Genomic DNA, 27,372 nt, shown 5'->3' on the forward strand with positions numbered 1-27,372 from the left:
AAGCAGTAGCTGATCCTTGGTTGTGCCATGTGTGAACCCTCCTTGCTGCTCCCAGGCTCGGTGACACTGGGCAGTGCTTCCAGCTCCTGGCCACTTGCTGCTGCCCTGGCCTGCAGGAGCTGCCCTGCACTGAGGCTGTCCTGGTTCAAACCTGCCAGGAAGGGAGCCTGAGTCATGGTTCCTTTCATCCATCCCTTTCTTCTCCCTCACCATCCAACACACCTGGTTTTTAAAACTAAAGTGCAGGAGTATTTTACAATAGTCCCTGCCTCTGCTGCTGCTCCCCATCAGAAAGTTAAACCTGGATGCAGCTCCCAGTACCCCTGGTGAGTTAAACCTGGACACAATGCCCAGATCTCATACCACAGCAGTTTCCTGACCCAGTGGTGGCTTTGGGAGCGTGAGCCTAAATTGCCACCTCCAGCTGGGACTTGTGAGCTGAAAATTTCGTGCAGATTTATTTGCTGCTGTTGGGAGGGCAGCCGTGACCCCCTCATTCTTCATCTGAGGTGCTGATAGCACAGGGGGGGCCACAGGGCATCACCCAGGGCTGGGACTGGAAATAGCACCCAGGGCCCCACCCCTGCACCCCGGCTGTCCCTGCCCCCATGGACTCACTTCTACGACAGAGTGAAGTGCTGTGCTCTCCTCTTGGCCAGAGGTTTCCAAGCACTTTGAAAAGAAAGAGGCAAGAAATGCTAAATATCATCGTCCTGTTTACTTGTCGGTTCCTGATGGGGGCAAAGAGCCTCAGAAGTAGCATTGGGAGCTTGAGCTGGAACTTGGCCATGAGCAGGAGGGCAGAGCCTGGATTCCTGGCCTTGGAATCAGGTAACCCCCCCTCACCCAGGTAACCCCCCCCCCGCCATCTGTTCCCGAGGGTGTGAAACCTGAAATAAGAAAGTGAAAATAAACATTCATGGGGGGGTTTTTTTCATGCAAAAAGTTTTAATGGTGCCACAGCAGCCCCCATGGGCTCGTGAGCCTCACGCAGCGGGTGCCCAAAGCTTTCCCAAGCCCCGTGTTTCCCCCAGTTCCCCACCCTGTTTCTCCCCCAGTTCCCCCCAAGTGGCCCAACTGTGCTGGCAGTGCCCTCACGCTGCCACTCACTGCAGCTGCCACGGCTTCCAGTGCATGAGGGGCCATAACCCAGTTGGCCCCAATTAATTTAATTACCTACAGGCTACAGAGCTAAACATTAGTGCTATAAACTTAGATGAATAAACTTCTCAAAACTTAAAATATCTTTAAACCTTTGCTTTTCGTTACAGAAATACAAAATAAATAGCTTGAGGATTAATACAAAACAGGAAACTAATATTTTCTTGTTTATTGACTTTTCTCCCAAACAGTACCTTAAGTTGAAAAAAAATCTTTTTAAAAAATGAACTTCACTTCATGGAAAAAGTATTCAGCATCCCTGAATTTATACAAGTGTTTCTGAACAATAAACTAAACGTATTTATTCCTTCTACCCATCACCAACTAAGCAAAGGTTATATATCCTACTATTTCTAAGTTATACATGTAAAAATAGTAATTTCTGTTTTCTCACTGATAGTGACCTGGTTGTAATGTTTCATTGGAGCATTCCCTGGGCTCAGTGCAGAAAGAACTCACTCAGTGAAATTCCCTGCTTGGTCACACAGGGGATCAGGGAAGCTCCTTTTGTTGACCCCTTCTGCCTTTAAAACATATTTTGGCTGGAACTTTGGTATAAATAGATCTTTTTCTTCTTTCGTTACCCCTGCAGTCCTCACCAGCCTGACACTGCGGTCTCTGATCCATCATTGCTTCCCACTGGGAACAGGTATGAAGGGATCGGCCTGTGGAGCTCCCACGGACCTCACTGGTAAGTTCCCATCACTTCATGGACAGTTCGGGGTTCTAAACACTGATTTCATGAATATTTGGAAATGTTACTTTGTAAACGGGGCAGGTACTGAGGCTTATGACAAAAAACCTGAAAACCTGAAGTCTTGAGCTGTGATTGCACTTCAAACACATCATTGCACAAATGAACTGCAATAACTGCTGGGCAGGGAGTGAACAGGAGAGCGGTGTGCAGCGATGCTGCAGCCAGTCCAATTCTGCAGAATTCCTTGCAGAGTTCCCTCCTGAGACTGAATATCATCCTTGTGGCACCTTTCTTGTGGCAGGTGGAGGGTGAGTCCCCTCTGGGCCCAACACTCCAGCCCCAGGATGGACTGGAAAGGGGGCTCCTCTGCATCCTCCCGTGTCCGAGACAAGGTGTTTGTGCCCAGAGCAGGGAGGCCCCCTCGACATGGAAGATGTGGAGAGAATTAGTGAATGCTTTGTTTTCTTACTTCTGCTGCCTCTTCTCATGATTTATCAGGAAGCAGGACTGCAGCCCAGGCTCGGGGGCAGGTTGTGTGCTAAAGCACTCCCAGGGTTCTGCCAGGCTGGGCAGGCAATTAGAGCAGCTGATGAATGATCTGATTCGGGCTCTAATTCATTAACTAATCATAAGGAATGAGCAGATAGAAAATAAGCCCAATTGAAGAAGTTGGAGAGGTTCATTAATGGTCCCTCTGTCCCTGCGTGCTGCTTTATGCTTTTCCCAGAGCTCCATTCCTGAGCTGTGCTGATGGACATGGTGCTTGGGGTGTTTGGAGCCTGGCTCAGGCTGTCTGGGTTGGCAGAGAATGGTGTATTTTCATTATAGAAATACATCTTGCCTTTCTGATGCTGTTTCCTTGGTGCTCTGTGCTCCCTGTGATGGTCTGGGGCAGCACAGGAGGCTGCAGGCCTGGAGGGTCAGCAGGGCTGGGGATGGGACTGGTCCATCTGTACCACTGGGAGCACAGAGGAATGACATCCAGGGGGGAAAGAGGGCCCTCCTGGCCAATATGGGAAGGACAAAACAGGGTCCCAATGCTGATGTCTGACCTCTCTTCACTGAGGAAACAGGCTGAAGAGAGTCTGGAGGGTGGGAAGGCAGGAGGGAAGTTAAATATATATAAAAAGAACAGAAACCCTTGAAGAGCTTGCCCACCTCCATGAGAAGCTGCCACCCTCCTGCCAACATGTGATGCCTCCCTTTCCATTGCTACACTATTAAAAAAAATTTGGATGACAGCAGCCTGAAGGCCCAGAGCTTGGAGCAGATCCTCAGGGAAGATGCAGTGTACTTCAGGTTGCAGCCCAGAGCTGAAACAAAAAATGTGAAGTTTGCTGATATGCCAGGAACCCAGTGTGGTGATTCTGGTTGCGGAGTTAAGGGGGATGGGGTGATTCTTTCAGAACGGATGGTTTTGACCCAGAGCACTTGGGGAATTGCTCCTTGACAGTTGATGCCTTTCCCAGTGTGACTGGTTTCTCCACATGGATTAGGACCAGTTGTTGAGCACTGCCTCACTTGGGGATCATGACAGTTTAGCTCTGGATTAGCTCAGCAGGCTCTGCTTTAGCCTGGGCTTTTGGAAGAAAGAGGTCTGAGTTCTTGTCCCTCTTTCTTGGAATGTTCCTTGGTGAAGTGACACAGTCCAGGAGCTCCCTCCTGGGGAGGAGGTGAGGAGGAGGTGCTGCTGGGGAGGAGGTGAGGAGAACTTGGCAGCTCTGCTCAGTGGGCTGTGGCATGAAACCCGTGGGCAGGGCTGTCTGTGGGGACAAGAGGCTTATTAGGGCCTTTAGCTATAAAGTACGTCTTGTTTTTAGTTCTGTCTCCCTACATATATTGAACATATTTAGGGCACTTATCACCATAGCATCACAGCTCTGAAATATCCTGCGTGTGAAACACAGGCATCCATCCCAAAATAGCTGCCTGCTCTTTTACCAAAGCACCAATATTGAGTGGAATTCTGTTTATTTCTAAGTATGCCTGGGATACATGGACGTGTCTCGGTGATAGAGCCAGCTGCTTTCTGGTTCAGCTTTAAAGGGATTAGAGTAGTCTTCGGCAGAGGACCAGCTTGTCTCCCCTGAGGTGTTGAGCTGTCTCTGAGGTGGGATTGCTGAGTTGTGCTCACCTTCCTGTTTGTGGCTGGTGCCACCTTTTATACCTGGGCGCACGACACGTTTTCAGCTTGTCAGGGTGTTTCTGCAGGAGCTGAAATACTGACAGAGAGCACAAGGTGAGAACTTATCTGTGCCTTGGTGGTTGTTGTGCCCCTGAAAATCCCCACAGGCAGGCTCAGATTCCTGTTCCACGGAGAAAGTCTGGAAGAGTGAAGGACCAGGGGTTGTGGCCCAGTGACTGATTTTATCCGTTCCCTTCGCTTAGTTCCAGGAGAAATTGTCCTTCTCTGAGGTCCATGCCAGGGCCTCAGAGAGTTTCCATTGACCAGTGGAGTTCCTTCCCTGGGTCTGTATGCAGGTAACTGAGGATGGGATTTCATGGCAGTTTTGGAGGGAGCACAGCTCCCTCTGTCAGGAGGGGTGGTGGGTGGTGCCTGCAGCTGGGGTGGGAACTGCTGGTGGATAAACCAGCAATGGAAACAAAGTATGAAACCCAAAATCTGTTGTGGAGAGGTTTTCTGAAGAGCAGGCACAGCTGTGAGCCAGCACCACTCTCTGATTCTGCTGGCTTTCCTGGGATTCACAGGAAGATGCTTGGAAACTGGAGCTGGTGCTGCCACGGCAGAGGGTGGTCTGGGGCACAGGGAGTGCTGAATTCTGCTTTCTGTTACATAGATGATGTTTCATGCATCTGAATGTAGAGTGAAACCCATGAATCCCACTGGAGATATTTACAACAGCCACATCCAAGTGAGTGGGCAGTGGGAAGGGGTTGGAGGGAGCTCATGGGGAGGAGGTAGCTGACAGGTGATCAGAGGAAACCAAGCAATGAGGAGAAGCAAGATTCAGTGCCCTGACTGCAGAGCTTGGGTGACTGCAGTGATGGCACAGCCCTTCCCACTGGCTTTTTCCTCTCCAAATCACCTTTTAGACTGTTCTGAGTTAAAATTCCTGGGCTAAAACCAAAGAGAAAGGCAAGCAAGCAACTACCCTAACAAAAAATCTAAGTGACACCCCTCCCCCCCCAAAGGCAGCGTAAATCGTCAGCCAGGAGCTGATTGACTCTGATTTATGGTTTCTTTATCCTGAGACAGGCAGGTAATGACCCGCTGTTAGATTTCTGTGGGCTTCCTGCAGCCCTGAGAAGATCAAAACAAGTGTAACACTCTCTGATACCCGCAGGCTTCCGTCCCCTCCCGCCGATCCTGCTGTGCCGTACAGGCAGCGACACCGGGGAACGTCAGTCCTCGAGCCCCATCTCCCGGTTCTTGGGCATCCCTGGGGCAGGGGGGCTCCCTCGGGGGCTCCCACAGCTCTGGAGGCCTCAGGCTCTCAGGTCCCGAGGGTGCCGGTGGTGCGGGGACACGAGAGCACCGTCCCGTCGCGCAGACGGGGAGCAGTGGAGGCTGTGCGGGGTCCGGGGTCCTGCGCGGGAGGGAGAGGAGCAGGTGCGGGGAGGAGGCAGGCGGGGGTTACCCGGTCAGTTTGCAGAGATGCTGCTGTAGCTCTTCTTGACGGGGAAGGTCAGCTGCCCCGACAGGTCCAGCGACAGCGCCTTGGGGTGCAGTGCCCGGCGCGGGTGCAGGGGGCTGGAGCCGAGCCGGGGCGAGTAGAGCACCAGCAGCTCGGGGCCCAGGCCGGCTTCGGGCAGCAGCACCTCGGGCTCCGTCCTGGCGCGCTGCAGGCGCGGCGAGGGCTGCAGGCTGTGCCGCTTGGGCGGCGGAGGGCTGTGGTTCTGGAACCGCACCGTCTTCACTTGCTGCAGCGAGAAGGGGACCAGGGTCAGGTGAGAACAGCAGCCCCCCCGCCCGCCGCCCCTCTGTGCCCAGCCCTGCAGAACCAAGGGGGATGTGCCGAGGGGGCGGCTGGATCCTTCCTGGGGCACTGGATGCCTGCGGAGAAGCCCAGGGGAATGTGCAGCCGATGGCAGGTGGAAGGGAGACCCAGGGACCAGCACGGGAGTGCTGGTGGCTACTGGAGACCAAGGAGAATCAGTCCTGAGAGCCATCGACTGAGTTATCGGGAGGGAAGGAGCAGGAGGAAGCACAGCACCGGGAGGGTAGGCAGCCTGTCCTGCCCTCAAGAGACCTGCAGGTTCTCTCAGCTGATGCTGTGCTGCCTGGGAGCTCTGAGGCTGCCTGGGCTTGTGGAGTGATTTGGGCACCTCTTTGGGTATCATGGGAAGAGGAAGCTTCACTAGTGCAATTTACAGAATGATTTCACTTTTATGAAATTTCTCTCTGTCTGCCAGAGGGGAAAGAAATTCCCATTCCAAATAGCTCAGCCCAACCGACATGAGGGAGATGGGGCACATCTGCAAAGGTCTGCCTGACATAAGACCTGACACCAGGTCTGTGGCATTTGCCCATTCCCTCCCAAACTCTTGGAGACTTCGATAGGATTCTTTTCTGATTTAAGACCTCAGAAAGGTCTCAATATTTGCTTGTGACTGAACTTGGTGACAGGGACAAAGTCCCTGCCTTTCTGTAGGGCTTAATCTAGATAGCAGTGTCAGCAACACAAATACCTGATTTCTGAATGCAGGTGCCAATCCCAGTGATTTCTATTGGAAGAAAACCTGGTGAGGATGGAGCAAAGCCCTCAGGGGATTTGGCCCTGGTCAGTATTGGCTGACACTGCTGGTTCCGAGGGGAGGGGGACCCTCTGGAGCACCAGGAAGCACTGGCCGTACCTTCTCGGCGCTGTTGCGGCAGGTCTCTGGTTTCACCAGGATGGACGGCGGGGCTGACGCAGGCGGCTTTGGAGCTGCCTCACTCTTCACTGGAGGGTCTTTGGCATCCAGGATCACTGAGCTGCACACAGAGGGGGTTCGACTCTCCCCTCCCCTGACCACAAGCGCCGGTGAAGCCTCGTAGGAGAAGTTTGGCCTCGTTGCCTCATCCATGCCGGCTCCGGGAGGGACACTGTGTGACGGGGAGCTGATGTGTGGGTAAATCTGGAACTGCTGAGGTCGCCCCGCAGCCGCGGAAGGACGCCTGAGGGAGCCCGTGATCTGCACGGGGGTCCCTGCCTGCCCCGGCCTCTGCAGGGATCCATCTGGGGAGCAAGGAGCGATGGATAAAGAAAGTCAGCAGAAATCCAAAATGGCACAGAGAGAGCAAAGGGGCAGAGTGAGCCGTGGTCACAGCTGTGCACGAACAGCCATGTTCACAGGATGCTGTGGGGCCGTAGCTCCCAGGGATTGCCACATGCCCTCCCCCAGGCATCGGGACTAGCAGGCAGCAATTCGACCAATTTCGAGTCTAAAACCACAGACAGTGTCCCCTGCCAGGGCACTGCCTGCCTCCAGCAATACTGCCAGTGCTAGGAATGCACCACTTGGTTCCTCACACACTCCTGGAAATGTATTTTAAAACAGTGTGCATGGGCTGACGATAAATCTTGCAGCCTCCTTGGAAAGGATATAACCACTGAGCTCTGCATAAACCTTTGCAAGGAGTTTTTCCATGGTGAGGCAAACACCCTGGAATTCCCAAAGCAGCCAGAGTGGGGCCAAGCAGGGGTGTGGAACCATGAACCGCAGCAGCTGGTGTGGTTTTGGGGAAATGTGTCCACTCTCCCTCCCAGAGCCCTCCCAGTCACTTACTCTTCCTGGCGCTGCCGCGGCCACGCCGCAGCGGCGCCGGTCCCACCGTGCTCCTCCCCGGAGAGGGGATAGGGATGGGCAGCAGCACTGGCTTCAGGATTCTGCTTTGCCTCGGGCCATTTTCGGAGATGCTCCCTTGGGAGGAGAGCGAGGAGGTCGACAGTGTCCATGAAGTGTACAGAGAAGGCATTTTTGAGTCAGTGAGACTAGATTTCCTGTTGGAAAAGGAAAAGAAGGGTGAGAGCTGCTGGGTGCCATCCTGCCTGGTGAGGGACCACCCTCTTCCCTCTCCAAGTGTTTTTGTTTCATGTGAGAAAAAGCAGACCTGAAGAGGGGAGCCACATAGTTGCTGGGGAAGACGCCGACTCTGCCCGTGACGAGAGACATTCCTCTTAACCAGCCATCATGGTCCTTCCCAAAGACACGGACCCCTTCTCCCTTCTGCAGCTCCAGCTCATCTGGTCCATGAGGCACATAGGAGTGGAGAGCCACACACCTGGGGAAAGAGGATGTAAGGGAATGCAGAACTGCCCCCGTGCAGGGTGGCTGGAGCATCCTGGAGCTCTGGGGTCTGACTGACCCATGTGTAACAGCAGTAGAAGAAGATGGTGTATATTTCAAAACTGCCTCCTATTTGTTCTTTAAAGAACTTTATTTTGTCTCCAGTGTAACACACTTAATTGCACTGTTGTTTTTTTTCAAAGGGAATGTGATCTGCTCCCAAGTATCAATGAGTTACAGCCCGATACAGCAATTACTGGGTGTTATTTACAAAATAGAAACAACAGACTAGTTGTCTGGAAAGTCAGGGGCTATCCCAGAACCTGCAGGGCCAATCTGTGTGAGGGGCTGCTCCCCTGGGGACTGGCACAGCCCAGGTGGGTCAGGGTGTTCTCATTCTGCAGTGGCTCATTGCTGTACAGGAGTCACCTCAAAGGGAGGGCCTGCAGGTGCTGGTCTGATACTGTAGGGTTGGAAAGGAGCTGCAAACCAGGCAGCTGGTGGGACCCTCTAATACCTTCCTCATTCTGCAAATTATTTTAATGTCTTAGGAGTTTTCCTGTCCTTGGCATTAAGTGTGTGCAGGAATCTTGGCTGACCTACGATGGTGTGTGTAGGTGCCCGAGCTGTGGGTGCTGCTTGTGGGCACCAATGTTCCCACAGCCTGGCTTGGCACTGTGGGTACTGAGTGCTGGGTAAACAGTGTGTTGTGATGCTGTTTTTATTTTAGGTCCATTACTACAGCGCCAGGCTGGTAAATCTTGTCTTGAGGAAAACAAATCATCACAGCGTGTTGTCCACAAATTTTAACTCTGGGAAAGTTTTCAAAAATTGGATCGTTCAAAACACCAGTGGCCATGAAGGTTTTAAAATAAATAACTAGAGGCACTTGAGGAGTGGTTAGTTTCTTCACTCTTAAAAAAATTTAAAGTGTATTGTTGACAAACAGGCAGAACTGTTTGTCCATAAATACTGCAGTGAAGGAGTAAGGGGCAGGGACGGTTCGCCTGCTGGGAATAGAACAACTCAGCTGTGACAACAGGTCTCTGCCACCCCCTGCTAAGACCAGCCAGGTACATTCCTAGGTGGATCTGCATTTGGATCTGAGCTGTGCTCCAGTCTGCCTGCACCTCCTGGCTGGCAGGAGCAAGCTGAGGGAGAAGGTACAGGAAACTACAACCCCCTTCCCCCAGAAGTATTTCAGCTTCCTTACGTACAGGTAAGCTGGCACGTGGTGCTGCAGGTGGGGAAGGGTGATGATGGCTGCTGAGGGCCCCAGAGGTCCTGGTGCAGGGTAGTAAGAGGTGCTGACCTATGGGAGAAAAAAATCAAAGAAAACAAGGTATTAATCTGGTTATCGGCTTCTTTTAAGACACCGGAGGAGCAACTAAAAACATCTGACTGGCTTTACCCAACCTTCAAAGAAACCATCAAAGACGTTTCAAGAAATAGAAATTTGCAGCATTTGACTTAAAAAAAGACCAGGCAGTGAGAGGAAGATAAAGAATCCCAGAATCACTGGGGTTAGAAAAGACCTCCAAGATCATCGAGTCCAACCTCTGACTGATCCCTACCTTGTCAACCAGACCAGAGCACTGAATTGCACATCCAGTCATTTCTTGAACACCTTCAGGGATGGTGAATCCACCACCTCCCTGGGCAGGCCATTCCAATGCCTCACAACCCTTTCAGTGAAAAAATTCCTCCTGATGTCCAACCTGAACCCTCCTGGGGACAGCTTGAGGCCATTTCCTCTTGTGCTGTCACTATTTGCCTGAGAGAAAAGCCCAATCCCCACCTGGCTACAACCTCCTTTCAGGCAGTTGTAGAGAGTAATAAGGACTCCTTTTCCCCAGGGTGAGCCCCCCCAGCTCCCTCAGCTAGCTTGACTCATGGTCCTCCCACATGAAGACACTTGCCAGGGCACAGCTCGGTTGGACTGATGGTGCTCACCCCATCCTTTAAGAACAGAGCCTGTTGGGGCAGAAAAGCTAGGGTGGGGGGAGGCTCTGGAAGCAGTGATGGAACAGGATAACCTTAACCCAACAGCCGTGACTTCCAAGAGTCACAGGTAAGCCCTAAACCTGTATCTATTGGTAATCCCATAGATGGGAGATCCACTTGAGAGGGGAGACCCTCCTTCACCTCTCCTTGCATTTGGTATTCTCTCATCCCTCTTTGCTCGGCTCTGAGCAAGACGAGTGCCTTTGATCCGTTCATGGTCTCTGGTGCTGCTTCAGGAACTAAAAGGTGTTTGGGAAAATGGCATTTCAAGCCCAGGCTTTGAACCAGGAGGAGACCGTTGCGTGAGGTGAGGACTGGTGTGATCACTGCCGTTTCACTTGTTTATTTAGCTCCAGCTGGAATTATTGAACCCTAAAGTAATACAGTCCTTGCCCCAGTGGTCTTTAATGACTATGATTAAAGCCATTTAGGGGCCTCTGGTGGTCTAGTGGTTAGGGTGCAGGACTCTCACCGCTGCGACCCGGGTTCGATTCCCGGCCCCCCGGGCAGATGGAGCTCGTCAGCCCTGTGAGGCAATCCATCTAAGAGAAGGTCACTCTAAACAAACCTACGTTCTGAGACCCTCACTGCCACTGTCCAAGTGTGCTTGGCCCCGGCAGATGAACCTCAGGATTAAAGGGTGGGCTCAGTTCAGCGCACGCTGTGTCTCACCTAAAAAATCCACTGCGCAGGCTCGAAGGGCTAATGACCTTTCCCAAATCTTCGCTCGCAAAGATTGGCCATTATAAAGCCATTTACCACGTCTGTGGTGTCCCAGCAGCCCCACAGGTCTGTGTGCAGGGCAGGCAGGGAGCAGCTGTTGGCCACATGGGCAGAGACCCCTCGCTCAGGGTTGTGTGTGGCTGGGGTGGGCCCTTCCCCACTGTCATTCTGCATCTGCAGAGTGGTACCAGCCACCATAATGTCCTCTCTGGGCTCTCATAGGATCTTTGGTGTTCCAGGGAGGAACTGCAGTCCCGTTTCTGCTACTGAGGTAACTGTACCTCACACGTGCTGTGCCAGAGCTGCTGTCACCTGCTAAGAGTCCCTGTCATGCTGGTGAGGCCATGGGCAGTGTGCTGGGCTGTTCCCATGCCCTGTCCCCCCTTGTCTTGAAGTTTGGGTGACACCCCCACGCTGAGGTGGTCTCTGAGGTGAGGTGTGAGCTGTTGGGGGTCCTCTACCTGGCATCCTGCTGAGGGTCTGGAGAGCACCCCCAAACCAGAACCTGCCTGTGGGCTGTTTCCATTCTTTTTCTGAGTTTGGTTTTGTGTTCCTTGTGCTAACTGGGCTCTGCAGGGAGCCCAGGAAGGTCCCAGCTACTGAACCTGTGGGTCTGTGCCAACCAGGGCCACTTGAACTCATCCCTTTAGCTTCTGCCTTTGCTCTTCTGGTTGCAAGTGGTGCAGCCCTCGGGGTGGGGGTGATGAGGGAGCACTCGGTGCTGCTCCAGCCTCTCCACACAGGAGATGCTGCTGTGTGGAGGGAGGATGGCAGTGGGCAGCCTGGCATCCTTGGGATGCTCTTCTGCTGAGCTGTCCCTTCTGCAGCACAAAACATGCCCTGGGGTGAACTGCTGCCGGCAACAGCTCATTCCCGTTTGGAATCCATCGCTTTGCACGCTGGAAGGCGACAGCCATGGTGCTGGCGTGTCTGTGCTGGGCCATGGCTGTGCCATGACTGTGCTGTGGCTGTGCCAAGCTGTGCCACAGCTGTGCTGTGCTGTGTGGTGGCAGGAGTGTGGCCGCTGTCGGGAGGAACAGAGCTCCCAGCAAGGCAGGGCAGCGGCAGCAATGTCCCGGGAAGCTCAGAGCAGTGGAACGTCTCTGGGCTGGGATGTGGCTGCCAGTCGTGCTCTCCAGCAACGACCACAGGCTCTATAATGATGCAAACTGGGGCTTTAATCTCATGTTCATTTCAAATCTAATTTCTAGTGGTCAAGTCTGTAACGTGGTGCTGGAGCACTGGCTTGGCAAGGACCTAGGGAAAAAGAAAAGTGACTCACCAGCTCTGGTGCTCTCCAGTAAATTAAGTTAATTAAAACACCCCAGCAATTCCAGCTTCTGTCTCGGACCTGGAGTGGCAGGTCAGCTTCAAACCATCTCTGCATTCCTCATTTGCTAGTCCAGGCAGGGTCAGACCAGTTGTGTTCATAAAGTGGATTGGAAACTATAATTCTACTTTAATAATTATCATAATCAAAAGGTTTGAAATTTTGGGATTCAGAGTTTGTTTTTCCTGCATTGGAGAAAAATTACAGCCTTTTATGGGTATTCCTGATGGAACTGTGTTGAAGTGTCCTCTTTTGGCTGGAAAGCCCCACGTTTTTCATCTCTATGTTCCCCTCTGCCTGGGAGCAGCTGTCCTTTAGCCTCCTCAAAGCTGCCTTTGCGTTTGCAACAGAGAGGAAAAAGGACTGGATGAAATATTTTCCAGCCATGTATAACTGGTTTCAGCATTTGCTTTTGCTGATCTCCTGCAAGTACCTTGCGAGACCTTGTAAGTACAAAGGGTTTAACTCCCTGCCTCTCCTGAAATCCCTCTCTTACTCCATCTCCCGTTCTAGTGTGTCATCATCGTGATTCCCAGCACTGCTGACACAGGCAAGTCCCTGCCGAGAGTGTCCATGCACTGCCTTGTGGGGAGGGAGGCTTTCCTCATCTCATCAGGGGGGCCATGGGAGCTCTCAGTGCTCTGCTGGATGTTGGGTCCTGCAGGTTCCACATCACTCAGTGCACAGAAAAGCGAAGGGCAGCTGTGGGGTTTATCAGTTCCCTTCACCGAGCGGCAAAGGGGAACAGCAGCTCTCAGACAGACGTTCCCTGGCCCAGGGAGCGCCAGGTCCAGGGAATAAGCTCAGTTGCGACTAGGAAGAGATTCCCGTGGTGGAGCGGGCGGGCGCCCCGCTGCCCTCACCCCGCAGCCGCTTGCGCAACAGGCACATGCACAGACACGGCGGCCACAGCCCTGCAAACTGGTTCTGGCTCCGTCTGAGCCCGGCTTGGCACCGCCAAGGGGAAGGAAGAGCTGGAGGAGGAAGGCTGGGGCAGTGCCGGTTATTCCCTTTTATGGGCTGAAAGGAGTCCGACCGCTCGGTGGTGGTGGGAGTGCCAGGCAGGCAGGTGGTGCTGTGGGGAGCTCGACAACCTCCCAGCGCAGCATCTCCCCCTTCGCTTCTCCAGCCGTGCGCTGTCGCTGGCTGTGCCCGGGTGCAGTCTCCTGTCCCCTCGGCCTCTCAGGTACCCTCACAGTGCCCACCTGAGCTTGCAAAGGAATCTCAGCTTTGCAGCTCAGTCATTGCAGGCCAAACTCAGAGGTGGAAAGAGAAAGCTGCATCCTGTGCAGCCTCAGGAACAGCACAGATCCCCCCCCACCCCCCCCCCCCGCCACAGACCTCTGGGAGCAACACTGCTGCTTGGAAACAAGGAAATCCCAACTCTTCTAAGGCCAAACCATAAATGTTCCCTTTCTTGCTTCTGCTGTTGGCAGTAGTTCAAACATTTTGGGTAAGATCCCATTGGGGGTGTGAGACATGATACTGTTTCAATTGAGTTATGGAACTCTGTAAGGCTTCATTTCCCCTCCACAACCCAGGATCTCACATGCTGGCTCTTTGCAGGCTGGTGCTCAGTACAGAATGCCTGCTGGGTGTTATTGTCCAGATGTGAACTGCCAGGGGCTGAGTGATTGCTTTATAAAATGTTGGAACAACCTTGATTATGAAAGATGTCACATAAATCTAAAGAAACCCCTTTTTCTCCCGTTTCAGATGATCTGTGAAGATTCTGGACTCAGATCTTTAGTCAGAGCAGGAAGAAGGAATGAGACTCTTCTGCCTCCTAAAACAGAGTGGATACAGTCCAAAAGGTTGGTCTACATTTATGTCTCAGTCCCCAGACAGGATGGTCCCAGCTTTAGGATGCAGACTGGCATTGCCACTTCCTTACCTGGACAGGGGTGCTGTAGGGGAACTCGGCTTTCTCGCTGTTCTGGGTGGCCACGGTGGGGTTGCTGGAGCTGATGAGCACAGGGGAGCTGATCTCCAGGGCTGGGCGCTCGGCAGGCGCGTGGACCATCCGGTTGAGGGTGTTGAGGGCTGTGGTGATGGAGAACTGCCGCAGGCTCTTCCTCCTGGAGTCGGGCACCTTGGGGAAAGCCGGCAAATCCGCGCCCTTCGCCTTGGGAGACACCGTTCGCAGGGACGCGCTTTTAAACTGAGGGGACCAGTGGGTTTTGGAGGTCTGCAGGAGCTGCCGGGCGGTGGTGTTTGGCTGGGGGAGACAAAGGGAGATGTGATGTGGTTTCAGAAGTTACATCTGGCACAGCCCCCGACTGCTCCGTTTCCCCTTTCCAATCTGGCAGCAGAGCTGCAGGCAGGGTTCAGGTGACGATACGGGTGATCTTTAAAACCTTGAGGCTCAGTCATTTTCCTCATCTGTCATCAATGACAAATCCTAGGTGTAAAATTCCTGATGTGAAGCTGACAGCAAAATTAAATTCGTTTAAAAAACTTGTTGCTGAGACAAGGGTTTATTGAGGTTCAGTGCTCCCCCTGATACGTTCCTTGTCCAAGGCTTTGGCTGGTAGAGGTGCAGGGAGAGCTGACTGGCTCTTTCACAGTGCTTAATAACTCTAACTCTGAATTAGAAGGGACATTTGGATACATCTCCCTTTCCCCATCTGTGTTGGCACACATGGGTGCATCTTGCAGCAGGACACCCAAGCCCTGCCGCTGAAGGCAGGGCACGGGCTCAGAGAGGCCATCACTGGTGGTGACTTTCCCAGCAGCATTAGATCCACCCAATTCCATCTCCCTCAGCCTGAACATTCATGGCTTGATGCTGCTTCCATTGAAAAAATCCTGGCTTGTTAAGCATTGGGGTTAATGAGGGAGAGGCAAGCCCCGAGTTTGCATATGGGCAGCATTCACACAGTATTTCTTGGAAACTGCTGATCAGGGTGTTAATAGCAAAGGGCATGTGGTGACAGTGTTTTTCACCACGATGGGTGCCAGAGGAATTAATCATGATTTACTGCTGACATTGACGAATTGCAAAACTTGGAGATTCTCACCCACTCGTGGGAGGCAACGTGCCCGACGCCAGGGATGGACAGGAGACTGAGGCAGGAGAGGTGCACACGGCTCCCAGGCTTTGTCATTTTACAGCAGGAGTTGTTTCCACATTTTCCCTCTCCAAACTAAGTTTAAAGCCCACAGTGTGTGCGTATGTACATGTGTGCCATGGCCATCCTGTCATTTCTCTCTGTGATCAAGCTCTAGCCTGAACTGGAAACATTCTTCTGCCTCTCCAAATACCAGGAGATGCGAAAAAAGGGAGCACAAACTGCGTGTCAGAGCCAAGAGAAGCCTCGTGTCTCTCACCAGCAGTCCTACCTTTGCCTTCTCTAGAATTAATTTCTAATTCCTTGGTGGGTCTATGTGTCCCTGACTAACTTGTGTCTGTTAACGCCAGACTTAAATAAGTCATTACTGAAGCTAAAATGATTTCATTAAATGAAAAGACATTTTACAAAATCTATTAGAGCTTCAAATAAGGTGTTTTGCTCATGTCCTCCTATAAGAACAGCCACAAAGCAGAGCTTGCTGTAATTATGGGCATTACAAGTATTAATTTTATTTCTAGGAATTGGTGCCGGTGCCATTTACACTCTGCATCTCAAGCTAAGCTGCACAACACAATTAATGTCTAGACCAGTGCTAAAAAAATTCTGTCAGGGAGCGGAGGGGCTGGATGGCCTCCAGAGCTGCAGCACTGGGAGCACTGGGAATGCCGCCTGCGACACGCTGAGCTGGCCTTGGCTGAGCTGGGGGGCACCTGCATCCCTCTCTGGGTGCCCCTTGTTCCTCTGTGTGCCTGTGGGGCATTGGGGGGTGTTTAACTGCTGGCAGCAGTGTCTGAGGGGACTTGGGAACTGTCCTGATACCCAAAAGGAGCTCCCAAGGATGTGGGGAGTGGCAGAGCACCGTGCACTGCAGGGGAGCTGTGTCCCGGTGCCGCGGGTGGTACCTTATGGAAGGTCAGGCTGTCCTTGTTTTCCGCCTTGTCCCGGCTCCGCAGGTCGAGGTTGTAGAGGGCCCTGTCGAGGGGCTGGGGCAGGGGCAGGTGCTTGATGACTTGCACAGAGCTGGCTGGGAAAACACCGCTGATCCCGTTGACCTCCCCCAGGTACCAGTTCTCGTCCAGCTGCCGGAGCAGCACGATGATGTCCCCCTTGTTGAACCGCAGCTCCCCGGGGTTGTGCCCACGGTAGGTGTACAGGGCCCTGGCTCGTGGCACCTGGGGGGGAGAGAAACAGCCCCTGCAGTTTGTTTGACACAGACAGAATTCCCCAAAAGCATTTGTGATTACTGGGGAAAAAATGTAGAGGTCTAAGGCTTAAGTATGCATCTGTTGGGATTAACTACCCACATCCTTTCTTGATGGGTTTTACTAATGAAGACAAGCTCCCAAATACTTATGCTAAGTTTGTATCAAGATGAAAAGCAGGCTGGACTTGTTTAAGAATATTAAGAAACAGTTAAGGCCTTAAACTAGTCTTCCCATGGGATCTTACTGCCTGCTATAAGGTCTCCTAACAATGTCTGTTTTAATGACCCAAGTATTTCTATTTTAGAAGGGCTGGAGCTCGCAGCCATCATCCAACTGACCTGGTGGCTGTCACCTGCCAGGATAATGGAGCAGAGCAAGGTGAGTGCAGGTTCTGCTCTCACATAGTTCTCTCACCCTTTAACACATGGGACTGTGGTGTTATTTCAGCCTTTACCAGGGTTACAGTAAGGGGTGGCTTAATGTTATCCTTGCTGCAGTGTAATATGAGAAAGAGGAGATACACCAAAACCAGAAGATGAGAGAACTTTACCATTTTGACTCACCAAAATATAATTACAAGCCATAGTCACCCCATCCCACCAATCCCATGGGAGATGGCACTTCTGTATCAGTGACACTTTCTGGCTTTTCCTGCCTTTTCCTGTGGATTTCCCCAAACCCACCTCTGCCAGTGCCCAAAGTTCAGGTAGGACTCCTGTAGAGCTCCCTCCCCCTCAGCCACTTTTGAGAGGTCAGGAAGGTGGAAGAGAGAAATTCAACATTAGTTTCCTGAAGTGTGGAAAAGGTTGAATTTCCCATGGAAATTGTTTAGGTTTTGGGAAGAAGACATCTTCCAGCATTCCCAAACACTGATGCTTGGTAGGAAAAAGGAATCAAGAAGAGAAAAATTTCATGTACTGCTTTTACTTCAAAGCCTTTGAAAGGGGAAGCAATTAGTTTAATGTTTAGTTCTAATTAACTCATCTTGCCTGTTAATTTGTGTTCATAGTAAACACATGTGCTCGGCTCAGTGACACTGAGTGGGGAAAGTGAGGCTCAGGCCAGCATTGTTCTCCATCAGATCCAAGCTCCTATGGAAAACAGGGACTGTATCCGTGCCAGGGCCATGGAAACTCCCTGCAAACACATTCCTGGACGTACATGCTTTCCCATGAGAAAAACAGATCCTGGTGATAGAAGACATGGGTGGGCAGTTCTCCTTCAGAACCACTCAGGGACAGACTTGCTGGTGTTACACAAGGATTAGGAGCACAGACCTTGGGTTTGCCTCAGGAGCGACCAGAAAACAAACAGGACTCCTGCAAAGTGTGAGAACAGGGCTTGGGAAGGAGCAGCACCAGCGTCCGGGATGCGAGGGAATGGCAGGATACAGCAAAACATTAAAGGCAGCAAGAACGAGTTATGGAAATATATTAAAAATAAGAGAAACTCTGCAATGAAATGCATGCCTGGTGCTAAGTGGGAACAGGGAGCCAACAACGGGGTGCTCAGAGCCTGGAATATTCTTTCTTCAGTAAGCAAAAGGATGAGACAGGAGGGCAGACTGGGATAAATAACCGAAAACCAGGTGGGAGAGGTGTGTTTGTGTCCTGTGGCTGGCTGACAGGACTTGGATGGATGGCTGGATGGTTGGATGGATGGGCTCTTTTTTCCTCTAAGCACACTCACAACCTTCAGTTCTTCACCTCCTCTTTCACCCTTTCCTCCCACTTTTGTGCCCTTTCACATCTCCCAGCCCAAGTCAGATTTTTTCAAAGCCTATAATTTTTGCTATTTTAATTTTTTTTGGTTTTTAAAATTTTGTTTGGCTGTTCAGATACTGAACCAAAAATATCCCAGTGATTTCCCAACTTTATTTAGGATATAAACCAAGCCTTTATCTACCCACAGGGAGCAACTAATGTGGTTTTTACTGTACAGGCCCATCACAAAATAAAGCTGCAAGCTGAAGATTTCAGAAAGATGTGCACCTGGGTCACTGGTTTCTAATATGTTCATAGGAAGCAGGAAAGACAAAGAGGAACACCAGACCCACCCTGTGGCAGCCACAACGCTGGGGCTGGGGTTGGGCAGCAGAACCCCCACGGCCCATCGCTCTCCTGCGGCCACAGATCTGATCTGATCTGATCCCTGTCTCAGCTTGGGCTGGTTTCTGTCCACTCCTGGGTGTCCCAGATCCTCTCCAAGGCATCTGTTTTGCCTTGTTTAAAGTAGGTTAATTGCAAAGCAGAAACTGAAGTGCTAATTAACCTGGCGATAAAGACAAGGAGTGCCTGGAGGTGGCTCGCCCCGGGCTGAGGGCAGAGGGAGAGGCTTTCCTGGGCCAGGACATGATCCTGGGTGCAGGGGCAGGAGGGAGTTTCGTGGAGTTTTCTCCCATTAGCATGTCCAGTTGCTTTTTGTTAATCCAAGGCAGCATTTCAGTTTAGCAGGGTGGTAGTGGCAGCAAAATGCTCAGCCAAATATTGCACAGGCTGGCTGGTCCCTAGTGTGGGTTTGGTGTCTGTCTGAAAATCTCTCTGGGAAAACAGTGGGAGCAGCTCTGTGGAAAACTCAGCTAAAGGTTTCTGATAATTTGCGTAGAGTTTTGCTGCCCAGTAGCAGAGAGGGAGAAACTAGAGATAAGAACCCCATTTTGTGGGTGGTTGTAACTTTTTTCAATGTTGCCTCATTTTTTTTGGTTTTTCCCCTCTGTTTTTTCCTCCATCACATCTGAGTGGGACAGGACCCTGTCCCAGCCAGGCACAGGAGGTACTTCAGGCCGAGCCCCAGGGAGAGAATGCAGCAGGTAACACCAGGTGTGGAAGCAGACCCCACCCCCCCACGGCAGCACTGTCTCTGGGTGAGATGCTTTTCTCTCCTTGGCCACTCCACCAGCAGGGATGGTCATGGCAGATGCACCTCAATGCTTTTCCCCCATTCTCAGTGGATTTGAGGCCGATAAGGGAGAACAGATTTTATTTTTTTTGCTATTTTTGGCATTTGGCAGCAGGCTATGCCAGGGCAGCCATCCAATGCCTGAGTCTCCCTCTGCACAAAACAAAGCAGCAGATTAAAAATACGTACATGTGTGAGGAAGCAATTCAGGGCATCTCTTTCTTGTGGAGAAATGAACTCTGTAATGATCTGAAAAGAGCTGGTTATAACTCCTTGTGATTGGCAGGAGGGGATTCATGTAAGACCCTGTACTCAGAGCATAGGAATTGACAAAAAGGAGAAGGAGAAGCAGCATGTAAGGCTGGCTGGGGAGGGAGTCACCAGGAGCAAAGCCAGGAGCTCAGAGAAGAGGAGAGGCTGCTGATGGAAGCTGGGAACACCTGTAAACCTTGTCCCAGGCAACTCCCTTTAAAACTACCCCAAGAAACAGCATGGCCACATGGTGACACCGGCTCTGCTGGAGGAGACTGAGCCACAGTCTGGATACTCCAGGCTAAGGCCATGAGTGTCCCTGCACTGGGATCCATTCACTCCTGCACCCACTTCCAAGCACAGCTTGGTGAGATACAGCTGGAGACGTTGGATGGGATCCTTCTGTGTCCCAGATGCTCTGACTTCACCACCTTCCCTGACTGTGTGGATAGACATGTAGGATGAAGGGCATGTGAATCCTTGGAACAGCTCATTGCTATGGATGTCCAGGGGTGCTTCCTTCTGATTTACTGCCGTGGCTGACGCAGAGTTGGACCCAACCCCTCAAACCTCGGTGGGCACCCTACTGATCCAGCTGTGGGGGCAGACCCATGGGTCTGGGGATGCTGCTGGCAGATGGATCAGGAATGGCCTCAGACAGGCTTGGACCTGCACCTCAGTGTTTCCCCAGCTCTGATTTTCCTAACCACGTGCAGGGAATGCCCTGGAGTGGCTCCTTGCTCTGCTCCATCCTGCCCCTTGAAGGCACTTGAAGGCAGCCCGCTGCCCCAGGCCTGCTCTCTCCTCCCCCTCCAGAGGAATGTCTCTGCAGTAAATCCCCAGGGACTGATCTCGATCTGGGTGATGCCGAAAAGTCAGAGAAGAGGGAGATCGTACTTGTTCCCTTGTTCTTCCCAAGGGCCTCCCGCAGGAGACCCGTCAGCACAAATGTCAGCAAAAATCAGGCAGCACAAATGTCTCACCTGGAGGCAGCCAGTGACTCCAGGACAGATCTGAGGGCACAACCCAGGCCACACTCCTGATGAGCTGTGACTTACACACTGAGCGTATGGAGATGGGTGTTATCCACAGCTGATGCCAAAGGAAACGGACACGCTGGCTCTTCACAGAGATGATCAATAACATCTCCGTTCGTTCGGATTCCCGAGAGCCGCCTCGGCTCCTGCCACTGACTGCCTGCGTCTCCATGGGATGAATGAGTCCCATTCCCTGTTCTGTGTGCTCAGCTAGCAAAGTTCAGGGCTCTGCAGGATCCAGGTGGATGAAAAGAGCTATTTGAATGTAAATTAATTGCCATTACAATTCTGTTTTTCTGCGTTTCGGCAGAGGAGATAACTTCAGCCTTGTCACAGAGAACAAAACCTTCAAAAGTGAACTTGTCATTTCAATCTCTTCATATAATTATATTCTGAGGATTCAGACAGTTGGGTGGTTTCTGCATTATTTCTCCCCCGAGGAGGATTGTTCCCATCTTCCAAGCACATGCAGACTGTGTGCAGCAGGGAGAACAAAGCCAGTCCCTCCTGCTTACATCAGCCCTGGAGCTCACCAGATCTTCCTAATTCCCTCCTGTGCCTGCTGGAAGACGAGGCCAAGGCTAACGGTGGTGGCCATCTGCCCCTGAGCTGACTGGCCATCATGGGGGGATGCTGAAGATGTGAATTGTATGGATTTAGGTGGTTTTGTGCTGCTCCAGCTGCAGGGGTGATGGTAGAGGGACTGGGAGCACTTACCCCTTTGCTAACTCACAGCCCTGTGATGCCCTGATGATAGAGGTTCATGTCACTTCTGAAAGTGACCTATTGTAGTTCTGGCTTTTTAATGCAAAGGTGACATGAAAAATGAGGAAAATGATTAAAGAAAAGACAGAGCAGCTTCTCTCATGGAGCGGCTGAGGGATGCTGAGGTACCACTGCCAGTGTACAACCCCATGGGGAATGCCTGGCCATGTGTCAGTGACATCTCCATACTGCTCAGGAGGCCAGGGCTGGATCAGGCTTTGCTTTGCCTGTGTGAAACACTGGAGAGATTCAGGTGGGCAGGAGGAGTGCCCAGGTGCACACAGGGCAGGAGCTGGACCTGAGCAGGGCTTTGCTCCTGGATGCCGGCGGAGCTGCAGAGGGAGCAGGGAAGGGTCTGTGAGAGGAAGGAGAGGACACGGGCAGGGCAGGGCACGGCACGGGGATGCTGGGGACTGGGGCCAGCGTGTTCGAGCTGCAGTGTCTGCATGAAACCCTTTCACGCCTCTTCCCTCGCTGCTGCCGTATCAGATGTGTCTCTGCTGCCGTCAGCAGTCCCGGGCAGTGGTTAAGTTGTGTGTCATGGGTTTAAGCTGCACGGAAAACAAACTGTGTCAGCCCTCGGCGTGCCCAGTCTTGATGCTCTGCCTCAGCACCGCCGTTCTCAGAAGTGGCTGTTTACTGTGCAGGGAGGAAACCTGCATCCCTCTCCCTCCTCCTCCTGCTGCTCCCGAGTCCTCTCCCTGCCAGTTCAGTGCCCTCCCTGTGCCGGGAAGGGGAGTGCTGATGTGGCTCCTCAGCCAGCACTGCCAGCCCTGGGCAGCACAGCCACCTCTGCCCATGGGCACCGGGCCCAGGCATTCTGCAAGCCAAGAAGTGCTGGCAGCAGGGAGGGCCCTCACCTCTGTCGGGACACCTGCTACATCCAGCCCTGGCACACTGCAGAGCTGCACGGGAATCTGCCTCCTCCTCCTCTCCCTTCTCTCCAGAGGGAAAATGACAAACTCAGGCCAGTGACCAACTCCATGGTCCCAGCGACAGTGACCATTAGGGAAGCTGTGAGAAAAGGAGGACTCAGACTTTGAGGCTCCTGGCTGACCACGGCACTGTGCAGGTGAGCTCGCAGAGGAGCCAGCCCTGCTGTGCTATTCCTGACTCGCCATCTGAGCCTGACTCATTGCCTTGGAAACAAATTAAAACACTTTTATGTGTTTGCAGCTTGGTACCTAATTTTGTAAAACCAGGGAAACTGGCTCCTGCTGTCGGCCATGGAGGTCCTTTGGCTTTCCACCACCTCTGGTACCACCCAGGAGTGCCCCACGCCCGGACTGTTGCACACACAGCTTTTGGGGGGTGTGTTGTCCATCAGTCTATATTGAGGTGACCCCACTCTCTTTGCAGTAGATAAAAGTGCTAAAACTACATGCAAAGGGACAAAAAGCACACACCAGTGTCCTGCACAAGGTGCCACCAGAACTGCAGGAACAGCTGCTCATTCTGCTAGAATGAGGCAACAATGATGGTGGAGGAGAGTTGGGACAAGCCCTTCCTCCAGAAAGGCCACGAGGCCACACAGAATTTTGTAGCCAAATGAAGTGTCTCTGTGTCCAGCTGAGGGGCCCCATGGTGCACACCTGCCACCCCCAGCAGCTGTGGGGCAAGAGGATGCTCCCTGTCTCTGGCATGAAAGGAGCCAGCACCACCACTTCAGGCAGAGCTGGGCCTGGACAGCAACCCCGAGTTTGTGAGGTCCCTGCAGTGGCTGTCCAGCTCAAGGGGATGTGACACGTTTTGAGGTCATTGCCATGACTGCATGGGAACTGCTGGGGGTTTTGGGAGGGTGAGGAGGGGGGTTGGCTCAGTGAGTGGGCCAGGAAATGCGTTTGCCTCTGGTGGGTGCAAGTATGGAGGTTGCTTTGAAAAAGACTTCAAGAAGCTCCAGCAATCCAAGTGCTGTCTGTCAAATCTAGAAAGGAGTTGGAGATGATTCTGGAGGAGAAGAAAATACCAAGATGCAGGCACTATCTATAGACGTCCGTGTGAAGGTGGGACGTTGGAGTGCGGAGTATTTTTATCCCAATAGAGGTGTTATCTGTCTATCTCCCATGAAATGCTGGAGGGGGGTGTTAAGCACTCAGTTCATGCAAAGATAAAATAGCCCAAGTCACAGTTAAATCTGCGTGGTCTGTGTTTTCCCAAGGCAAGCTGTCATACTCGGAATTTTTCTCCTCTAACTCACTGTCCCATGTTTGTTGCATGACAAAGTTCAGCGCCCAAGTAGCTGTTTAGTGGCCTGGACAGAGTTTTGCCGTGTGCAGGGTGCAGTTGGGTCATCCACCCCATCAGAAGTGGTTCCTGCACACCTCAGCACACACGGTCTGCTTGCTCGCCAGCGGCAGAGCCGCGCTCAGCTCGCAGTGAGGCTGCAGCTGGCTGAGGAGGAGCTTCAGTACAAGCCTTAACCACACCTGGCACATGCCAGGGGCGGTTCCTAAGAGTTCAAAGGCTTCAGCGTGGCTTATTTACGCATATACCTCCCAGCAGATCCTTTTATTCTTAAATTCCAGACAGTTTATTACGTGGAGATCCTGAAAATCCAAAGTCTTGTCCTCTCTGCATTGATGTTCAAGATCTGAAGGCCTGGCCTGAGGTGCTGGGAGCAGCTGCGGGGCGGTGCTGGGGGCTTAGGGCAGTGCCAGGTGCTCAGGGCTGCACTGCTGGAGTGGCTGCTCCATGGAGGCTGTGCAGGATCTGGCACAGCCTGGCTGTGGATATGCACGGCCGGGCCCACGTGCACAAACCCAGCACGTGCCCACCCCACGGTAGCTCATAGGAAGTGGATTCAAAAGGGATTTAAATGCCAGCAAATAAATAGCTTGGGATGGGCTGTAATTAGAAAATTCCCTGTATTTTAACAACTGGCTCTGGGAAATTCCTGGCTAAAAACAGAGTGCTGTGTTTGTGCTAATCCAGCAGCCCTGCGGGGGCCTGCTCACTCTTCCTGCTCAGAGTGAGAGGAGCTCTTGGCTTGCTGGGTGAGGAGGGATTTATATTACTTTTTGCCTTCATGGATGCTTATGGGAATGAAGAGCAAAGAGCTGGCAAGGAAACATCTCTGCTGAGAGAGAAACTTTGATCAAACTTGTGATTTTCTCAGCTCCAGGGAGTAAAGGAAGTTTATTTATAGAACAGCCTTGGTAAAAACAAACCCCAGCCCATATCCCGTGTTGGATGGCAGCTCTGGCTGCAGTACAACGTGGGGCATGTCAATTGTGTTTGCTCTGTAGCACAAGGTTTGGATAGCATTAGGGGTAATTAACAGCCCTTGCAGATTAGGGCAGTCTGTTTTTGGGGAGCATATGACCTTCCACTGCAGTAGAACACGGACACTGCAATTCCGAGTACCCGGGAGAGCACTGTGGTGGGATGAGCAGGACTGCACAGTAGCTGCTCTCACTGTGATTCCTGACAAAAAGCATCTGCTCTGAAGTTCACATCATCTGGAGGCCTCTGCTTACCCAGATTCCTTCAGGTGAATACCCTGGAACTCAAGCACTCCATGGTGTAGGGTGATGGCAAGTCACCCTCATCAGTATCTGTCACCTTTGCACTTCACAGGCAAACGTGTCCCTGCTGTGACCAGGTGCCAGCACAGGGGAGGCTCCAAATCCCACTGGAGCACCCAAATAACTGCTGGTCCCGAATGCAGGTATTTAAAACCACCAAAACCAAAAGGTGACTAATACATTGCATTCTTCACCTTGCAGCTGAGGATTACAAAGTGTTTTATAATTAAGTAACTAATTAAGTCTAAGAGCATTTCAGTGTAATGTGTTTTATGTCCCTTCCCAGAGAGGCACAGGAGCTCAGAGTGCTAGGGAGCCAGCTGCAGCCACTGCTACCCCACCACTCGCTGTCTCTGCTGATTCCCAGGAGTTTGGTCCTAAAACTGGTCTTGAAAACTTGCAGAAGCTGCAGACTGATGGATGTTGACATTATGTATCAGCAGCAAGTACCTACCTGCCCTGAGAACCAGTAAAAGAAACATGAAACAAGTGAGAGAAAAGAAAACCGGAGGAGACTACTTGTGCTTTTTTATCCAGGGGAGTCCAGTTGGAAAAACCATAACCTCCTTGACAGCTGGAATGTCAGCCTGGGATAGCAGTGACTGAAACCTGTCACTGTTGGATGGTTTGTAACTCGCACGAACAGCACCAGCAGCTCCCGCAGCTTCCCTGGAGAGCTGGTGGCTCCCAGCAAGGGTGTCGCTGCTGCCACAGCCCTGCGGATGGAGCAGGGTCCCCACGGTCAAAGCAGTGTCCATGTGGACAAAGCAGCGTCCCCACGGTCAGAGCAGTGTCCCTGTGGACAGAGCAGGGTCTCCACATGGGGACCATCTGTCGGCAGCCCAAGGACCCACTCTGCCCTCCCACCTGGCCCCCAGGCACCTCCCAGTGCTGCAGCAGAACGTTCCGGGCTGGGCCATGTTGCCCACCCACCCCTACCCCCCTACCCCTGGCTGTGATGTGTCCAGGCAGCGCTCCTGGGAAGGGACACGGAGCCCATGGCTCAGGGCTGCACTGCCACGTGGTCCAGTGGGAACACCTGAGAGAGGTGCTCTGCAGGGATGCCTGGTTTTGGTGTGTGATCCATCTAAGACCCTTATTGGTGCCACAGAGATTTCCTGGGACAGGCATGCCAGCTCGTGGCCACAGGACACAGGGCCTCCCCCAGCAACACCTGCACGTGTGCACGGCTCCAGGACCCTGGGAGGACAATGCAACGCAGGGGAGGACACCTGTCCTGTGCCTGCCAGACATTTACAGCTCTGCAGTTCTGCCCAATGCTCTGGGATGCAACAGCCCTTTCAGCCGAGATTTTATGTGTCATGAAAAGGTTTGTAGAGACATTGTACAGAAGAATACTTCAGGTGGGAGAAATGGAAGTCCAGGAATATAATGCAGGAAAGGTGAAGCCACAAGTCTCTACCCCAAATTCCATCTAAGCCAAGCTCCTTTAACAGGTCTAACATCGCATCCTCATTATTCAAGAAAAGCTTTTGTACTGTTAAAGAAAATGACAGAAAGAACTTTGAATTTTAAAATTAGCCTAGTAACTCATCCCTAGGTACAGTCAGTGAGTGTGTCAAATTTAGTATTTTTAACTAGTGAACCTCCAAGTACTTTGGCAGGATCAGCAGCATCATTGGGCAGGCTCCTTCCTTTCCAATGCGGGGGAAACTGAGGAGCAGTGATGGGAAATACTTTCTCCACCACTAACAGTTACAGCTCTGCAATTACTGACTTAATTGCTATCAGTCAAAAGCAGTGTATTCCCCAAAAGTCAAAGTACCTGAAATGCCCTCAAAAGCCGGGAAGCACCTGAAAACTCTGTGGGAAAACAGCTGCTGGGAAGTTTTTGTAAGGAGAAAGGCAGTCTGGCTTTGTCTTAGCCTGGGAATCAATTCAATTCCTGCTGCAATGAACTTGAAACAGTCAAATATCACACGGAAACAGCAGCCAGATTTACAAACAAAACGCCCTCTCTCACTTCAAGCACTCTGCAGTGCTGCTAACAGGGAAGGTTCCTGGCTCTGGGCACGCAGCAGGAACCTTTCTATGCTCACAGAGTAAAGAATAGCAACCTTCCTTACCCCTTCCATGTGGATCCTGGGATTCGTTGCCAGCCGGTGCTGATGCAGCTGCAGCCCCCTGGGGATTCTCCTGATGGAGGCGGGGGAGGACAGGACCCCTGACCTCTGGATCGAGCCAAATCTGGTGACGTTTTGTCCACACCTGACTCCATCCAGGAGGCGAATGAGGAGCAGGTTGGAGGGGAGCTGCTCGATGCTGCACAGGACGAGGGTCCTGCACTCAGGGCACCGTAGCTCCTTCTGGGATTTCAGGATCCTTTGCAGACAGGGCTTGCAGAAGGTGTGCTGGCACGGCAGCACCTTTGCCGTGGCGTCGAGCTTTTCAAAGCACACAGGACACTCCAACAGGTCAAGGAGAGCCAAGTCATCCATCTTCAGTGCAGA

At 52.2% G+C, this 27,372-nt stretch overlaps 1 protein-coding gene across 1 annotated transcript; it reads right to left on the reverse strand.

The window, feature by feature from the left end:
* Nucleotides 1-5,461: 5,461 nt before the first annotated feature.
* Nucleotides 5,462-27,372, reverse strand: SH3RF2 (SH3 domain containing ring finger 2). The gene is made up of 8 exons (XM_017822940.1): nt 26,989-27,372; nt 16,123-16,392; nt 14,041-14,364; nt 9,307-9,401; nt 7,672-7,803; nt 7,589-7,638; nt 6,674-7,038; nt 5,462-5,740 (listed from the first exon to the last, which is right to left on the reverse strand). Exons 1-8 carry the CDS (start codon nt 27,358-27,360, stop codon nt 5,462-5,464), a joined length of 1,887 nt encoding a protein of 628 aa, XP_017678429.1. The 5' UTR covers nt 27,361-27,372.

This window comes from Lepidothrix coronata, unplaced genomic scaffold (genome assembly GCF_001604755.1).
Source record: "Lepidothrix coronata isolate B3197 unplaced genomic scaffold, Lepidothrix_coronata-1.0 Scaffold100, whole genome shotgun sequence".
Taxonomy (NCBI): domain Eukaryota; kingdom Metazoa; phylum Chordata; class Aves; order Passeriformes; family Pipridae; genus Lepidothrix; species Lepidothrix coronata.

What these genes read in the sequence shown, in the direction of transcription:
- SH3RF2 (XM_017822940.1), bottom strand. Translation starts at nt 27,360, where the DNA reads ATGGATGACTTGGCTCTCCTTGACCTGTTGGAGTGTCCTGTGTGCTTT. An exon ending in CCGCGGCAGCGCCAGGAAGA is followed by an intron (nt 7,039 to 7,588) that starts GTAAGTGACTGG and finishes CTTGCTCCCCAG; the next exon opens with ATGGATCCCTGCAGAGGCCG. An exon ending in GCCGCAACAGCGCCGAGAAG is followed by an intron (nt 5,741 to 6,673) that starts GTACGGCCAGTG and finishes TTCTCGCTGCAG; the next exon opens with CAAGTGAAGACGGTGCGGTT.